The sequence below is a fragment of the Patagioenas fasciata genome, chromosome 23 (assembly GCF_037038585.1).
Source record: "Patagioenas fasciata isolate bPatFas1 chromosome 23, bPatFas1.hap1, whole genome shotgun sequence".
NCBI classification, from domain to species: Eukaryota; Metazoa; Chordata; class Aves; order Columbiformes; family Columbidae; genus Patagioenas; species Patagioenas fasciata.
The window spans coordinates 2618913-2632823 of NC_092542.1; the positions used below are offsets into that span (position 1 = coordinate 2618913).

The 13911-nt window shown below is 44.4% G+C and overlaps 1 protein-coding gene across 3 annotated transcripts in view; it reads left to right on the plus strand.

The window, feature by feature from the left end:
* The window catches only part of NOC2L (NOC2 like nucleolar associated transcriptional repressor), a 41619-nt gene that overhangs the window by 1138 nt on the left and 26570 nt on the right, over nucleotides 1-13911 (plus strand). For all 3 annotated transcript variants that reach the window (XM_071798385.1, XM_071798384.1, XM_065854980.2), the window contains exons 3-12: nucleotides 594-762; nucleotides 1300-1410; nucleotides 2077-2197; nucleotides 3260-3350; nucleotides 3476-3554; nucleotides 5250-5360; nucleotides 6638-6751; nucleotides 6915-7103; nucleotides 8683-8822; nucleotides 11768-11879. In XM_071798385.1, coding sequence (XP_071654486.1) covers nucleotides 594-762; nucleotides 1300-1410; nucleotides 2077-2197; nucleotides 3260-3350; nucleotides 3476-3554; nucleotides 5250-5360; nucleotides 6638-6751; nucleotides 6915-7103; nucleotides 8683-8822; nucleotides 11768-11879 — 1237 coding nt within the window. The remainder of the gene's footprint in view (nucleotides 1-593; nucleotides 763-1299; nucleotides 1411-2076; nucleotides 2198-3259; nucleotides 3351-3475; nucleotides 3555-5249; nucleotides 5361-6637; nucleotides 6752-6914; nucleotides 7104-8682; nucleotides 8823-11767; nucleotides 11880-13911) is intronic.

The following is a 13911-nucleotide window of genomic DNA, read 5'->3' on the forward strand; positions in this document are numbered from 1 at the left end:
TACAGTGGGAAAAATCATGTATATGCTTTTAGTCTTTTACAGATTATAGTGGAATCAGGCAAAAGCTTACTTTGTTTCTCCTCAGTTTGAGTGTATTTGCTCTTGCTGAAAGATTTTGGAGTATCTGCAAGATAGAAAATGATGTAGTTCTTAGGCACTGTCAGTCGTTATTAGAAACCAATACAGTTCTTTAGTAGCAGATAAGATTTTTATGAAGCTTTCATTGTCAGATTTCTCAGGGAGTGGAGCTTTCATTTTTGTTTACAAAAGCTGGAGAGAGTAATTCTGAGAAGCTGAGAGACAGATTTGTTTGTTTGTTTGTTCTGCAAAATATTTTTATGACCTCAGGTCACTATTCCAATACAAGCTGATAGCTTGCTGTCAAGATTTCATAGTACCAAATGAAAATAACTTTTTGGAAGCTCTCTAGAGCAGGAGTTTAATGAGATACAGAACCGTGGCCACAGCCCTGATAAATCCATTGCCATTCAAATTAGCCGCAGGTGTGCTTTAGTGCCTAGGACTTGCTTGTTCATACAGCATGAGCAGAAGTTTGAGCAGTGAATAAATGCATGTTAATTCTTATCTACCAGGAAGAAGGGAAAGGCATCTGAACATAAAGATCAGCTCTCCCGGCTGAAGGACAAAGATCCTGAATTTTATAAGTTTTTGGAGGAAAACGATCGCACGTTGCTAAATTTTGATGCTTCAGACACTTCTGATGAGGAGGAGCAGTTGCATATACCACCTGATACACTGGAGGTACTTGGTCCTGTTTTGGGGTTTTGAAATCAATTATTTCAATTATTTAAGTATTTGAGTTTCAGTACAAGGCCTGGGTATATTTGGGCTCATAGTGGCACAGGTGGCTGGGGAGGAGCTTCCTCAAAGTTCATCTACAGGTGTTTGGGTTTGGAATCCACAAGTCAGTTGTGATTTTGACCTGAGTGTGAGGAGTTTGTGTAAAGATTGTGAAAGCAAAGCCTTAGAGTGTATTTTGTCTGTGGCTTTGGTTTTTTGGCACCTTTCCCAATTAGAGTTTGTTTTGCCTCAGTTGGTAGACTTTCTCATTGATGTTTTATGTTATTGCACGTTGTATGCATGTAGCAAAGCTGCTGGGCTTAAGTAGACCTTTTGGAATACTTGTAATTTCATATCTGCTTTACACAAAGTGCTGATAACAGCATTAATAAAATTCACTACTGCCTGCATTCCTCTTCAGTAGCTTCTCAGCAAAAGAGGTGGGGCCACAAAAGAGGTGTATAAGCCTTTTCTCTGTCTTGGTACTGACTTCTCTAGGAAGCAAGCGATGAAGATGAAGAAGAAGAACACGATACAGTCAAACGGAAGAGAGCTTCTTTCATCCCCGTGAGCTTGAAGATGGTTGAAGAATGGAAAAAAGCTGCAGAGGTGAGCAGGGAGGTGGAATACAAGGCATTCAAGTGTTCCCATTTAAACATTCTTCCACACGTGTTGCTGCCTCCAAAAGATGAACTTTTGATTTGTTTATCTTTCACAAAAACCTACAGAGTTGATATATGTCCATCATACAAGGTCATACTCCTAGCTCTCTTGTTACTTCAGCAGGACTTGTCTTTGCGATATTTCCTGGGCTGCAGGATGAGAGTACTTGCCCCATATCTGGGGGTGAAGCTAGGGAAACTTGTGTGGCTCAGAAGAGGTCAGAATGGTTAGCTTTTGATTTTTCAACCTCTTGCTAAGCATTGTGCCTTCAGTACCTCCAATAACTTTTGTAATCACATTTTGAGATGAAATGCCTTTCTGCTTCTGACTTAGAGGGGGAAGGAGAGGTCAAATTGGATAGTTGCTTGCAGCTGGTTGATTGCTCCTCCAGCCCCAACCAATTGCAAGGCCTAGAAGCCCATTTAGAGCAGGTAAAGGCCATTAGCATTCAGTTACACTGTTTGTGAAATTTTTCTGTAGTGTTACAGGATGAAACTATTTTTGCAATCAAACTTAAAATGAATTTCAATACTCTTGTCCCAGCAAAGTGCTTCAGAGTTTTAGAATACTGCTTGCTTTTCTCCTCAGCATTCATTTTTATTCTTTCCACAGAGAAATCTAACACCAAAACTTTTCCATGAAATCGTTCAAGCCTTTAAAGCAGCTGTAGCGACCACCAAAGGAGATAGTGGTGGGACTGATCCCAGCAAGTTCCAAGTCACTGATGCCGCAGGTGGGTTGGGCACTGTACTACTTAGAAGATTTAGCTATTGGAAGAGGTAAATTGTGGCAGGAGTTAACTTGCCCTTTCATAGGCTTTGTTTCACTTAAGTAGCTTATGTTCGTGGTGGTGAGTCTGTGCAGTGGCATCTCTTCTGTTGCGTGGTGTTTGAGCGGCTGCTGGGGAAAGTACCACCCTTCACTCACCAGACTGCTGAGAGTGAAGCTGGGTACTGTTTATATGCTCGTAGCGCACATTTTTTGGACAGCTTTTGCTGCATCTTCTTGCAGATCCCTCTTAGAACTAATCCTAGAAGACTATTTAAAGTCATTTTACCAAACAGCATTCTATAACCACACAGCAATTCAGAGTCTAGTTGTGCTATCAAGTCTGTGTTCCCCTAGCCAGGACCTCTCAAAATACTGCATGTCTAGATCTTCTCTGTGGAATCATCGTGCCTGTAGAACAAATGAGACGCAGCCTCTCTCCAGCCAAGGCCCCTGTTGCATAAGCTCTAGGCTTTGCAGACATCTCTCTTACGCTTACAACAGCAGGGCTGAGAGGGAAACATCTTTGTTGGTGTCTCAGAGGATGTGACCTGCAGCTCACCCACTTTTACCACTAAATTAGCAGGTGCTTTCTCACTGTGTTTTATCAGCTTGTTATTCTGTGCCATCTGGAACTGGCAGTGTGGAGTAGGACTGAAACCCACATGTTCTCCTTAATCCTTTTTTATATTAAGTAGTGCCTTTAATTTTCATTATGTTTTGGGAGAGATTGATGGTAGTATAGACTCCTAGTCATGGGTCAGGCTGCTTTTGTACTTGGTGCTGTTTACTCAGAGAGTAAAGAGATGGCCGCTGTGCCAGAAAGATGTGAGTTGTAATCTTGCTGTTTAAATAAAAAAATTACAGGATAAGACAAACTGGTGTTTTTGGGAAGCTTGAGGAAACAGTAATTCTGCTATGGGAATTGCTGGCTTTAGTTCCTTGGGGATCTCTTTTCAAATTAGCTGGAAAACCAGGAATATATGGAAAATAATTTATAAATACTTTACTGACTTGTTTTAACCAGTGTTCAATGCCCTTGTGTCCTTCTGCATCCGGGACCTCTTCCACTACCTGCAGAAGCTCCTGCTTCCGAAACCCCCAAAGAACAAACTAAAGTAAGTCTGAGATTTGAGATGAGAGAAAACTGGTTGGTGTTGGTGTTTTTCAGAACTGTTGAAATCTGATTTCTTTGGTGTTTTTTTTTGTTTTAAACATAAACCCAACTCTTACTCATTTCCAGAATGGTCCTCCCATCCACCAGCCCACTTTGGAGCAAACTGCGGCTGGATGTAAAAGTGTATCTCAGCTCCACCATACAGGTAAGAAATTTCAGCACGTTTATGTTACTGGGGTCAATCCGTGCATTGCTGGGATATTTTGGAATAATGCACATGGGTTTTTAGATCTGTTAACAACACTGCTAAAAGAAGAACCAAACAATCAAGAAGATGATTAACTAAGATTTTTGTGTCTGTCCAGTCCCTGTCTTGTTTTGGAAGTGGTTGGTCTGACTAACAATTTGGAGGTCCATAGGATGGTTGGGTTAAAATAGGTAGCCTGTAAAGAAGGGCTGGGTTTCTGACAGTTGTGTCTTGCCTGACACATAATTATTTAGTGGGTTTTTAAGTAGTTTGTAGTGTTGTGCTCCTGCATTCTGCAGCTTTAATTCAATTTTTAGCACTATGATCACTTGTAGTGAATACCAAGATGTTATGTTGATAACCTCACATATAATATCTCCAAGTATGATTGTGCTCCATCCCACTAGGATATCCTGTCAGTCCAAAGTTGCTGATGTCTGGGGTTTCAGAGACAATTCATGGTTTATTTCTGAAGGGAATTTCTGCCCCCAGTTAATTATTTTTGGGACTGCTTCATCATGCATCCCCAAATTTAGAATAATAAAAACAAAGCAGCAACATTGCAATACTCATTCTTCAGAAGCTGAGGGGATATAAGGAAGAGAAAGAGCTGATGTCTCTTAGCTGTAAGCTGGCAGAATGACTTAGCAGAAAGAGTGTTTTGATCACTAGAGGTTTTTCTGGAGTCACGGTGCCTCTTGCCAGCAACAGAAGATTGCAGCAGGGAAGGAGAAGCTGGCAGCGCGGTCCCATTGAAGTAACCCCGGTCCTGCACTTACTGCCAGTGCGCTCAGTCCCAGGCTTCCCCACAAAGTTTTTCTCGCATAGTAGTTTCTGAACAATATCTTCTTTACTTTTTGGTATGTGACTTTGCAAAGGCAACCTGCTCAGTACAGAATCTGCAGTGCAAGGAGGAGAATGAGGAAGAAAGTTAAATGTAGAAAAAATGCCTTTACTTCCAGCAACTGGGATTGTAGGCAAGAGTGACACTACATCAGGCAGAACCTCTCAAAGTGACTTTGAGCTCGCCTCTTGTCTTCAAATTAGAAACTACAAGTGCCTCTGGGTTTGGCTCTGGGTGAAGTGAGCTGAACAACCTGGAAATGCAGAGATATTGTTTCCGAATAGTTTGTCTAACCTTTTCCTTGAGCTAGAGTTAACCTCTTGAGAGCTAGTAGTATTCCAGCTCTCATTAAAGAAATTGTAGTGAAATCCAGTTAGTTACCGGGCAGGTCAGATGGTGTGTTTCCAAGCCGTGTGTAGGCTGAGGGTGTCTTCATCCTTTGAGCATTTGTAGTGAGATGACAGAGGTACTGGTGTCCTACTCTCTGTAAGACGTCTTAAACTGTATATATAGACTCAGCTTTTGTAGTGGTGAACTCAGGGACCATTACCCATCCAAGTCCAGTAGCCTGGGCTCACATTTGCCAGGATGATGTACTTTCAGGAAAGTTATTTAACCAACCACGTCTGCCCTTTTCTTGATACAGCTTTTGTGCGTTTCTTTGAGCTTCTTCCTAGGGAAGGCTGGTGTTCCAGTCCTTTAGTAACACAGAAATTCTTTGAAACAGCAAAATATAGATGCTTAACGGTAATGAAGAGGTGGTGAGGACTACATGCTAAATGTGGTTGTGTTTTCTTTTCCCTCCATAGCTCCTGTCTTGTTTAACAGAAGCCTCTGTTGGTGCAGCAGTCCTTCAGCATGTTAGTTCCATAGTGCCGTATTTTTTGTCCTTCCCGAAGCAGTGCCGTGCACTTCTCAAGGTAAGGCGACACTTTACGATATGTCATTTGCATCTGAGGTACTTTCTTTACCCCTTCAGATGAGCCTCCTGGTATTCGGGCTGGATCCCATGACAGTCCAGTCTCTTGTACTCCTCTTCCTTTGCTTTTCTTTCGGTTCTAGAAACGACTCCTGCTTCTCTTACAGACCTTCTAGGTGCCATAAGCACTTTCACACTGAGATGAGCGGGCATATGCGTGTAGCTACTGTTAATCCCCATGCAAAGAGACACAGAGGTGTTGTGGGGAAGCTGTCTGCTTCCTCATTGCAGATGGAGTAATTGCTGCCTGTGTGCTGAGTCTGTATGTCTGATACTATTTCACTTTCAAGAGCTGGGGGTGGAATATTTTTGCAGAAACTTAGTCACAACTGCTGAGCACTTAAGAACAACAAAGGAGGTGTGGAAGAGGGCAACAGGGTGACATTTAAATGTAAAGCATTTAAATGAGGCTGGGAACCCTTTGGTGATGAAGATGGCTGGTACACAGCATTGGGAGGCTGGTGCACCTCAGATCTGGAGGTGTAGCAGCCTGCTCACTGCTGCAGTGGGGATTTTTGAGGAGACTTTTTCAGCCCTGCAGCTGGAATCTTTCTGATTTCCTGCAAAATTTGTTAGTGCAGATAAGGTAACAAGTTTCTGGAGGCATCAACTGTGGTTGTGGTCCTACTGTGCCAGATGCTTTCTGACAGGGCCACCAGTGGCCTAGTGAATCTATATTCTCAACAGAATGTATTCATTTGCTTCTCAAGAAGTTGAGAGGAGAGACCAATATATAATTGCTTCATCCAATGAAGGGATATGTAAAACTCAGATTAATGAATTTCCATGTTAGTGGTGGGCTGTCTGTTAGCCCAGACCTCTACACAGACTGACCCATCCCTCTCCAGCTGGTGTAGGTGTTATGATGCATTGGGTGCTTGTCATCGTGTCTGTACCAGAGTGACTAAGGATCCGTCTCAGTGCTGCCTTCCACAGATCCTGTCTCTGGCTCCAAACCCTGCTGCTACTCTGTCTTTTGAATGAATACAGCGAATGTCCAGGGAACTAGAATTAAGTTGGAAATACCATGAGAATTATCTCAAGAATTGCAACCTATTTACCCAGAGGGAAAAAACATTGACAAATTCAGAAATCAAACTCTGGTGTCCATTCTCTAGAGACAAATGCATTTTTCATAGCATTCTTTGAGAAACTAGAATGTGGGGAAGAGCCTCTTTCTCCCTTCACTTATCTGTATCTTTTTATTTTCTGTTCCAGCAAGCAATTAATTTGTGGAGCACAGGTGAGGAAACAGTGAGAGTTCTGGCTTTCCTTGTGCTGAACAAGATCTGCCGCTACAAGAAAGACGTGTACCTGAGTCCCTTGCTCAAGGTAAGGCTGGTTGTGGCTGTGCTCTGCATGTTCTTTTGAAGTCACTTGTCTTACAAAAACAACACTTGGCCCTTGGTTTGGAGATACCTGGGTGGGGAGGGTTAGTGAAAGAATGTTTTCATTCTGTTTTATGTGGTTATATCTTGTCCTTTTTCCTGCCCAGCAAATGTACATTGCATTTGTGAAGAATTCCAGATTCACCTCTCCCAATGTCCTGCCCATGATCAACTTCATGCAGCGCACGCTGACAGAGATGTATGCCCTGGACACGCACACCTCTTACCAGCACGCCTTCATCTATATCCGCCAGCTTGCCATCCACCTGCGCAGTGCAATGACGATAAAGAAGAAGGTAGGAACCTGTCGGTGTGGAAGGAGTGTACCCTCCTGTGCGGAACGTGCGGAGAGGGGGAAACGGCGGTAGTCGCTTCAGGCTTTTGGTAGAGTCTCTAAAGTGTCAGGATTTGTGTCTGACCTATTTCATAATGTGCTGAGGAATTTTTTGCCAGGGGCTGCGGAGCTTCACAGATCACCTTGTAGTTACCTGTGTTAATTTAGAATTTCGGTAAGGCAGGGGAGAAGAGACAACTGCAGGACAGGAGTTGCTTTTCTCTCCATGGCTTTGCAAGAGTTTGTGATGCACTTTTGATCTTCTGCCTTGGACACTCTTTTTTCCACTCTGTGAAGCTGCTGTTTGCAGCCTCTGTTGCAAAACCTCGAAGTAAAGAAGATTAGGAACCACCCTGGTGTGTGCGTCTTTCCAGTGAAGTCCATACTATTTAAAGGACTTAGTTGAACAAAAGCTGCTCAGACCTTTTGGGAGCAGCCCTGATTTCAGCTCCCTCCAGTCTGACCTTGGAAATCTGTGTCACATTGCTAATCCTGGCTTTGTTCATGTTTAGCAAAACAGACCCCTATTGATTAATTGTTCAGCTGCTACCAAACATTGTGGGATTGGTGACCAGTTAAATCTCCTGGCCGTTCAGACATGGGGATAAACGAGCAGAGATAAATGAAGTCTGGGCTGTATATGCCCTAATTGGATTGCCTTGGCTTCTTACACCCTCAGTCCTGGTCCAGACAAGAACTAAATCCACTTGATTTCACAGCTGGGAAGGATTGCGGGAAGTTCAAATGACAGCACCACAACCAAAATGTACAAATCCAAGTAATAAGCCAATTGATTTAAATTAAGCAGTGGATGGTTATGGAAGGTGATGACGAGAGCAGATTGCTTATCTGTTCTGTGCAAGAGAACAAAGCTGATTGGTACATCTCAGTCACCTGTGTCCAGCTTAAGTCCCTACTGCAAGGTTTGGTCCAGTGGCTGCAACTGAGGGTTTCTGTCCCTGTTTCAGGGCATATGCATCTTGCTTCATCCATGCAAAAATGGAGGTGACCTGCGCCTTGGAAATCTGAAACAAACATAAGTTGGAGCTGGGGCACCTTAAGTGCAATCTCCTAAGTTCTTGGTGCAGTTCTGGGGAATACACAGCCCTGCAGAACTTTTTGGAAAAGGTGCCCTTAAGGGAGCAGGGACTGTCCCAGCATCTGAGGGTAAACGGAACAGTTAAAGGTTTCCTAGTGCTTGCCCACATCCCACCACCTGCTGTGAGCTGGGTCATTAAATCATCCTTCCCCAGTGAGCCCTACTTGTGAGGAAAACCAGCCTGTGTGGTTTTCATTATTTCCTTCAAGGCACTAACTAGTACGAGATCATTATATTGCTAATACAGGATCTGAACTTGCTGGATGAGGGTCAGCCACTTGCATCAAAGTGACAGCTAGAATGTTACTTACTCCTCTCTAAGCACTGCACAATGTCCTCTTAGAGAGTGCTGGATAAAGTGAGTCCTGTAGAGGAACCAGAGGGAGCTCCTCTCAAATGCCTCATTTTCAAGTCTGTGCCTGTGTTTTCCCCTTTTCTGCAGGAGAACTTCCAGTCCGTGTATAACTGGCAGTATATCCACTGCCTGTATTTCTGGTGTCGTGTTCTCAGCACCATCTATCCCAGTGAGGTCATGGAGCCCTTGATCTATCCTTTGACGCAGGTCATCATTGGCTGTATAAAGTAAGTAGGACTTTTTTTCTTCTTTTGGTTATACTTTTTTTTGCTTCATGTGGCAGAGCAGTTACTAAGGGCTGTTACTGTTACATGGTTTGGATTCAGCCTTCCATTGTAAGGAGTTGACTGAGAGCTGCTTTTGATTGAAGTGTTCCAGATGAAGATGTGTTGTGAGCACCCATATGTTTAGGTGGTGAAAGAGTTGTGGTGTAGCTAATTCTTTTCTGGGTTAAATTCTCTGTATAAGAGAAGTAGTGGTCTGAATAGCCTGGACAGATTATCCTCCCAATTGTATGAAGTGGCAAGGAAAGATTTACTGACTTTCCTCTGGACCTAACGTCACCAAAGTACAGAATCAAGTTCTCATCTCTAGCTCTGTAAATATAGTCAGAAGATGCATTTTTGGTGCATATTTGTTAGTATTTGAAGAGCGATGACATACATTGTATTTAATGTGTCTCTGCTGAAAATTTCTTTCTCTTTTCCCATCAGTTTCTATGTTTATGAAAATGTTGTGTTTTGAAATGGCTGCTAATAATGAGCATTGAGGGAATTTCTGAATCTCTGGTGATCTCAGAAATCCCATTAGCTCTGTTAACCAGATTCTCTGCTTTAAAACACCACCCGCCTGGTCTTGAAAAACTCCCAAGTGGTGATGAAGATCAGCAGATTTAACCTATCATTAGGGTATGCACACATCCCTCTTCCCAGCCCCCATGCACTGCCCTTGGAGAGCTTTAGTTGTCCTGTGGATGAATCTAGGTGGTTTTCTACCTGTCCAGACAGATAAATCAGCAATCTGGGGCCAAGGAAAGGTGAATCGGGTGAGTCTCAGCAAGAGCAACAAACAGAATGTGTTAGCATCTGTGATGAACGTGCTGCTTGGCATGAAGTACACTACTGTCTGACAAGGCCTTAAAGATTTGGGAGCCTGACAGATGGATTCTAGAGTGGGGAAAATAGGAATAGATTGGCTTCCTTACTGAGCCAAACCAGTGTTTGGGATATCAAAAGGGGGTATGGAGGCTGGCAGATGTTTCTGTGGGCTGCCCAGCTTTGAGAGGTGTGTGTATGCGATCAACGAGCTGTGTAACATCTGGAATTCCTCCTGGCATTTCTGCCTCTGCTGTGATGTAGCACTCTGGGTGCATCCCAGGGGTGGTAGAGCTGGGAGGAGACTCCCTCAGTGCCTTTTGTACCGGGAGGTGGCGTCTGGCTCCAGAGAAAGGGCTGAAAGCTGGTGTCTGTCTGTCTGTGGGACCTGATTGGCCTCTGTGTGAGAGGAATGGGGAGAAACCACATCCACAGGCTTTTCGCTGTAGGCAGAGACCAGGGCAGAATTAGAGAAGTCATTAAATACGATAACTAGGAGAAGAGAGTTGACTACTAAGATCCAAATTAGCTGCCTTATTTTCTTGCTTCATCTTCTTGCTTTCTAGCTTATAAAATGCGCTGAAACAATTTTTAATAATACATTTTTCAGAAGTGGACCCCGTGTGTGTCTGGGAGTTACCTGTGCTCAAGATGTGGTCCAAAGAAGTTGGACTACTGGATGGAGAAGGGCTGGAATCGGTGGTTTCTGACTTTTGTGGTGCTGGGAAGAGCCTAATTGCTGAGTTTGCTCGTGGAATTGCCATGTAATAATGAGCGATGCTGTTTTCACAAGCAATTGAAAGGTTGCAGTTGGTTTGACCTGTGGGGCAGTGCTGTAGGTATTGCAGAGATGGTAGAATGTGGCGGAGGTGATTCCCCCCTTCCTTTCTTTGCTTTGTGCTTTTGTCTGCTTCCACGGTCCATAAATTCCTCCTTTTGATCTGTGTGCTTGCATTTGTTTGAGTTCATGGTTGGTTTTTTTTGGCAGCGGAGATGTTGCAGAAGCTTCTGTTATCCCTTTTCCCTTCATTCCATAGAGTGGGATGTGACCATGTTTGCTTGGATTTCTACCTTGCTGCCAGTCTCAGCTATAAAGTTCCTCCCTGGTTTATAGTTAAGTGAGGATTAGAGAGCAGCCTCTGCTGAGATGGGGTGCGAGGCAGTTTGAACCCCCCGGCTGCCCCCTGGAGTGACCGGGCAGCTGGACCCAGCTGTGTTTTGTATTCCCTGTGCATCCCACCATCGGGAAGCCGAGCAGATTGTTGCATCGCTGCACACTCTAAAATTAATGGTCTGGGTTTACAGTAAATCTATACACTTAACAGGTTTATTCCTCGATCAATTAATTCCTGAGAATGGCTTTCGTCATCTCCAGTGGTGCCAGATCAGGGGTGCAAAGTAGATTTATTTCTATAATGGATCCAATGATAATTATTTCACTATTTGGAGCAGGGGAGATGCAGGTGATTTATGGTGCCTGGTCAAGCTGTTTTTTTCCTTTTGGCTCCCCTGGATTGCTCAGCAAGCTCTTTGGGGAGGGGAGGGATTAATTTATCAGATTTGAGCCTGTTGTCTGGGAACTCTGTCTTTTTAAAAAATAGAGTAATAAAGTATATATCCTTGTTAATGCTGGCGACATCCATGTCTTCAGGTATGAAGTCTGGTGTGGTTTAGGGACAGCTCTTGGTCAAACTTGATGCTTTAGATGGGCATTTTACTGCTGGTTCCTGCCACTTTTTCTTGCATATCTACCTGTGCTGGGAGCATTAGAGCCGAAAGTGTTGGACATGACTAAACAGCATCAGTGATAAACTTCATCTGCAAAGCTCTTGTCTTGTAGCACTTTGTCCTGGCAGAAGTTGGAAACCTATTGCTTTGGTTGCAGGAATTTGTGTGTTAGGGCTACAGCTTTGACATGAATTTGATTTCCAACTATGTGATAGCTTCAGCAGCTTGGTTTGCTGTACAGTGCTAAACTGTCTTTTGTAGAGTAAGAAGGGCTCTCAGGTGTCACTGAAGGCTGCAGGTGCTGTGTCTGTATAAACCTGGCCTAATATCCTTTATTTTTCCCTCTCCAGGCTGGTGCCGACGGCTCGTTTCTACCCTCTGCGCATGCACTGCATCCGTGCACTTACGCTGTTGTCCGAGCACACCAGGACCTTCATCCCAGTGCTACCATTTATCCTGGAGGTTAGTTGGTTCCTGCTGACCCAGCAGTGGCTTGTGGCTACTACCTAATGAGCAAATTCCCTTACTGCACCCAGCAACAGCTCCCAAGGTCACCCAGTTTGCTTACTCCCTCAAATCACTGGCAAACAGCATCAGACAAAATGTGTTGTTTGGTTAGCAAACAGGGTTAAACTTTTATTAGCCTGTGGAGAGTATCTGAGATCAGCTGGGTGCAAAAATACATTGCTAGGTGGTGTAACTAACGCAGCTGGAGTAGGCAAAGGGTTTGCCAGAGAAGAGATTGAGAGGCTCAACTGGTTATGGTAACTCCCCAAGCTGTTGCTGTTTGCTGATGTGTTCATATCTTAGCAAAGGAAAATGCAAGGGAAAAAAACCTTGAAGAACTAAGAATTTATTGAGGAAAAAGATACCTGTGAATGCAGCCTGGCAAAATGCAGGATGTTCGGTGAAGTACTGGTGCTAAGAGACCCTCCTGCTTTCCCACATATCAGATGCTGGACACCTCTCCACACAGGTCTTTCTATCCTTGCTTTTATGACAAGGTAGTACAGTGAAATCTGGCTGCAGCACTTCTGGAGAAGTGTAAGAAATGCAGAAGCCCCAGTAGATCGACATGAGGCTGGACACCGAAGAGGAGGGAGATTTCTGTAATAAATGGCCTGAGTCAGCCAGGCTCATTCCTAATCAAGTTCTGTTGAAGCAAAGGCTTTTGCGGTTTCGTGTTGTTGTAAACGTCCTTTGCAAACCACATCCTCTGAGCCTGTGGAAGGCAGCGATGTTTATAAATCTCCTCCTGCTCTCCTGCTGCCTCCGCTGCTCCCCAGCCTGTGTGGCTTTACTCTTCGCCTGCTTCCTTCCTCTTGTTCATGCATATTTGAAATTCTGCCAGCTGCATTTAGTGATAGAGACATCTCCACTCTGGGGTCGTGGAGCTCATGGTGAGGATGGTTTCTCTACTTTTGAGTCCTCTGAAAGATAAAGCTTTTTTCCCCCAGGGCCTTCTCCCCACCCCTTTGCATTCTGACCGCACCACCTCGGTTGTAATCTGTGTCGGGCCCCAGCCAGACGTTACCACACGGCGTGCTGAGCTTCCTCCCGCCTTCCACGAGCCCCGACCACATCCGATCCTGCTGTGTTTGTTTGTGAGGCACCACTCGGCTTAGCTTGTCCAGGTGTTGGTGACAAGGGAGAGATGGGGGCAGGGGAAATGTGTGTGAAATACTCTTTCACATTACTTTAACAATTATTTTGCTTTAACGTCTATAACCCAAGGTGACTGGCATGATGTTAAACTCCCAAATCTCCCTGCAGCTGTCAGCCTTGCCTGTTTTCCTACCCATCTCCTGCAAGAGATCCCTCAAAAATTCTGTGTGGTTCTCAAGAGCATTTGGGGCTATTCCCTCTGTACTTCCATCTCTTCCCAGCTCCCCCCTCCTCTCATTTACAGAGGTATCTGAACACTCTTAGAACCCTTAGTGTGTCTCCACAAGCTGTCTTCAGGCAGATGTATCCCAGCCGTGCAGGTGAGATGTCGGGAAGCTTTAGCACCTAGAGGGGAGGTGACGTGCCTGGAGTCCCAAGGTGGCTGTGGTGATGCTGGGAGGAGAATCTGCATTCTGAAGCTCAGCTGAGTGCTTTAACTACGAGCCTGTTTCTCCCAGCTCACATATTCAGCAGTGACTTAGTCAACAGACATTAGTCCCATGCCACACATGTCACGAAACAAAACCCATTTTAAATTAGCCAAACCATGATGAGATTGCAGGATCTGATCAGTGTGGTGTTACTAAGCAAGAGTAGACTTGAGGGACATGACTGGGATCAGAGGAGCAGAATGAAGCCTTCCCAGGGTAAGGTGTGCTCTGAAAGGCTGCTCTGTCACTGCAGCTGTATCCAAGTGTAGTAAAAGAATGGCTGTGGAGTTTGTGACCCTGTTTTGTGCACTTTTGGAGAGAGTTTTGCATGGCCTTGGAGTGTAGACACTGTAAGGCTTCTTGTGTAAGAAGTGACTGTGTTACTCTGTGTTTCCCTT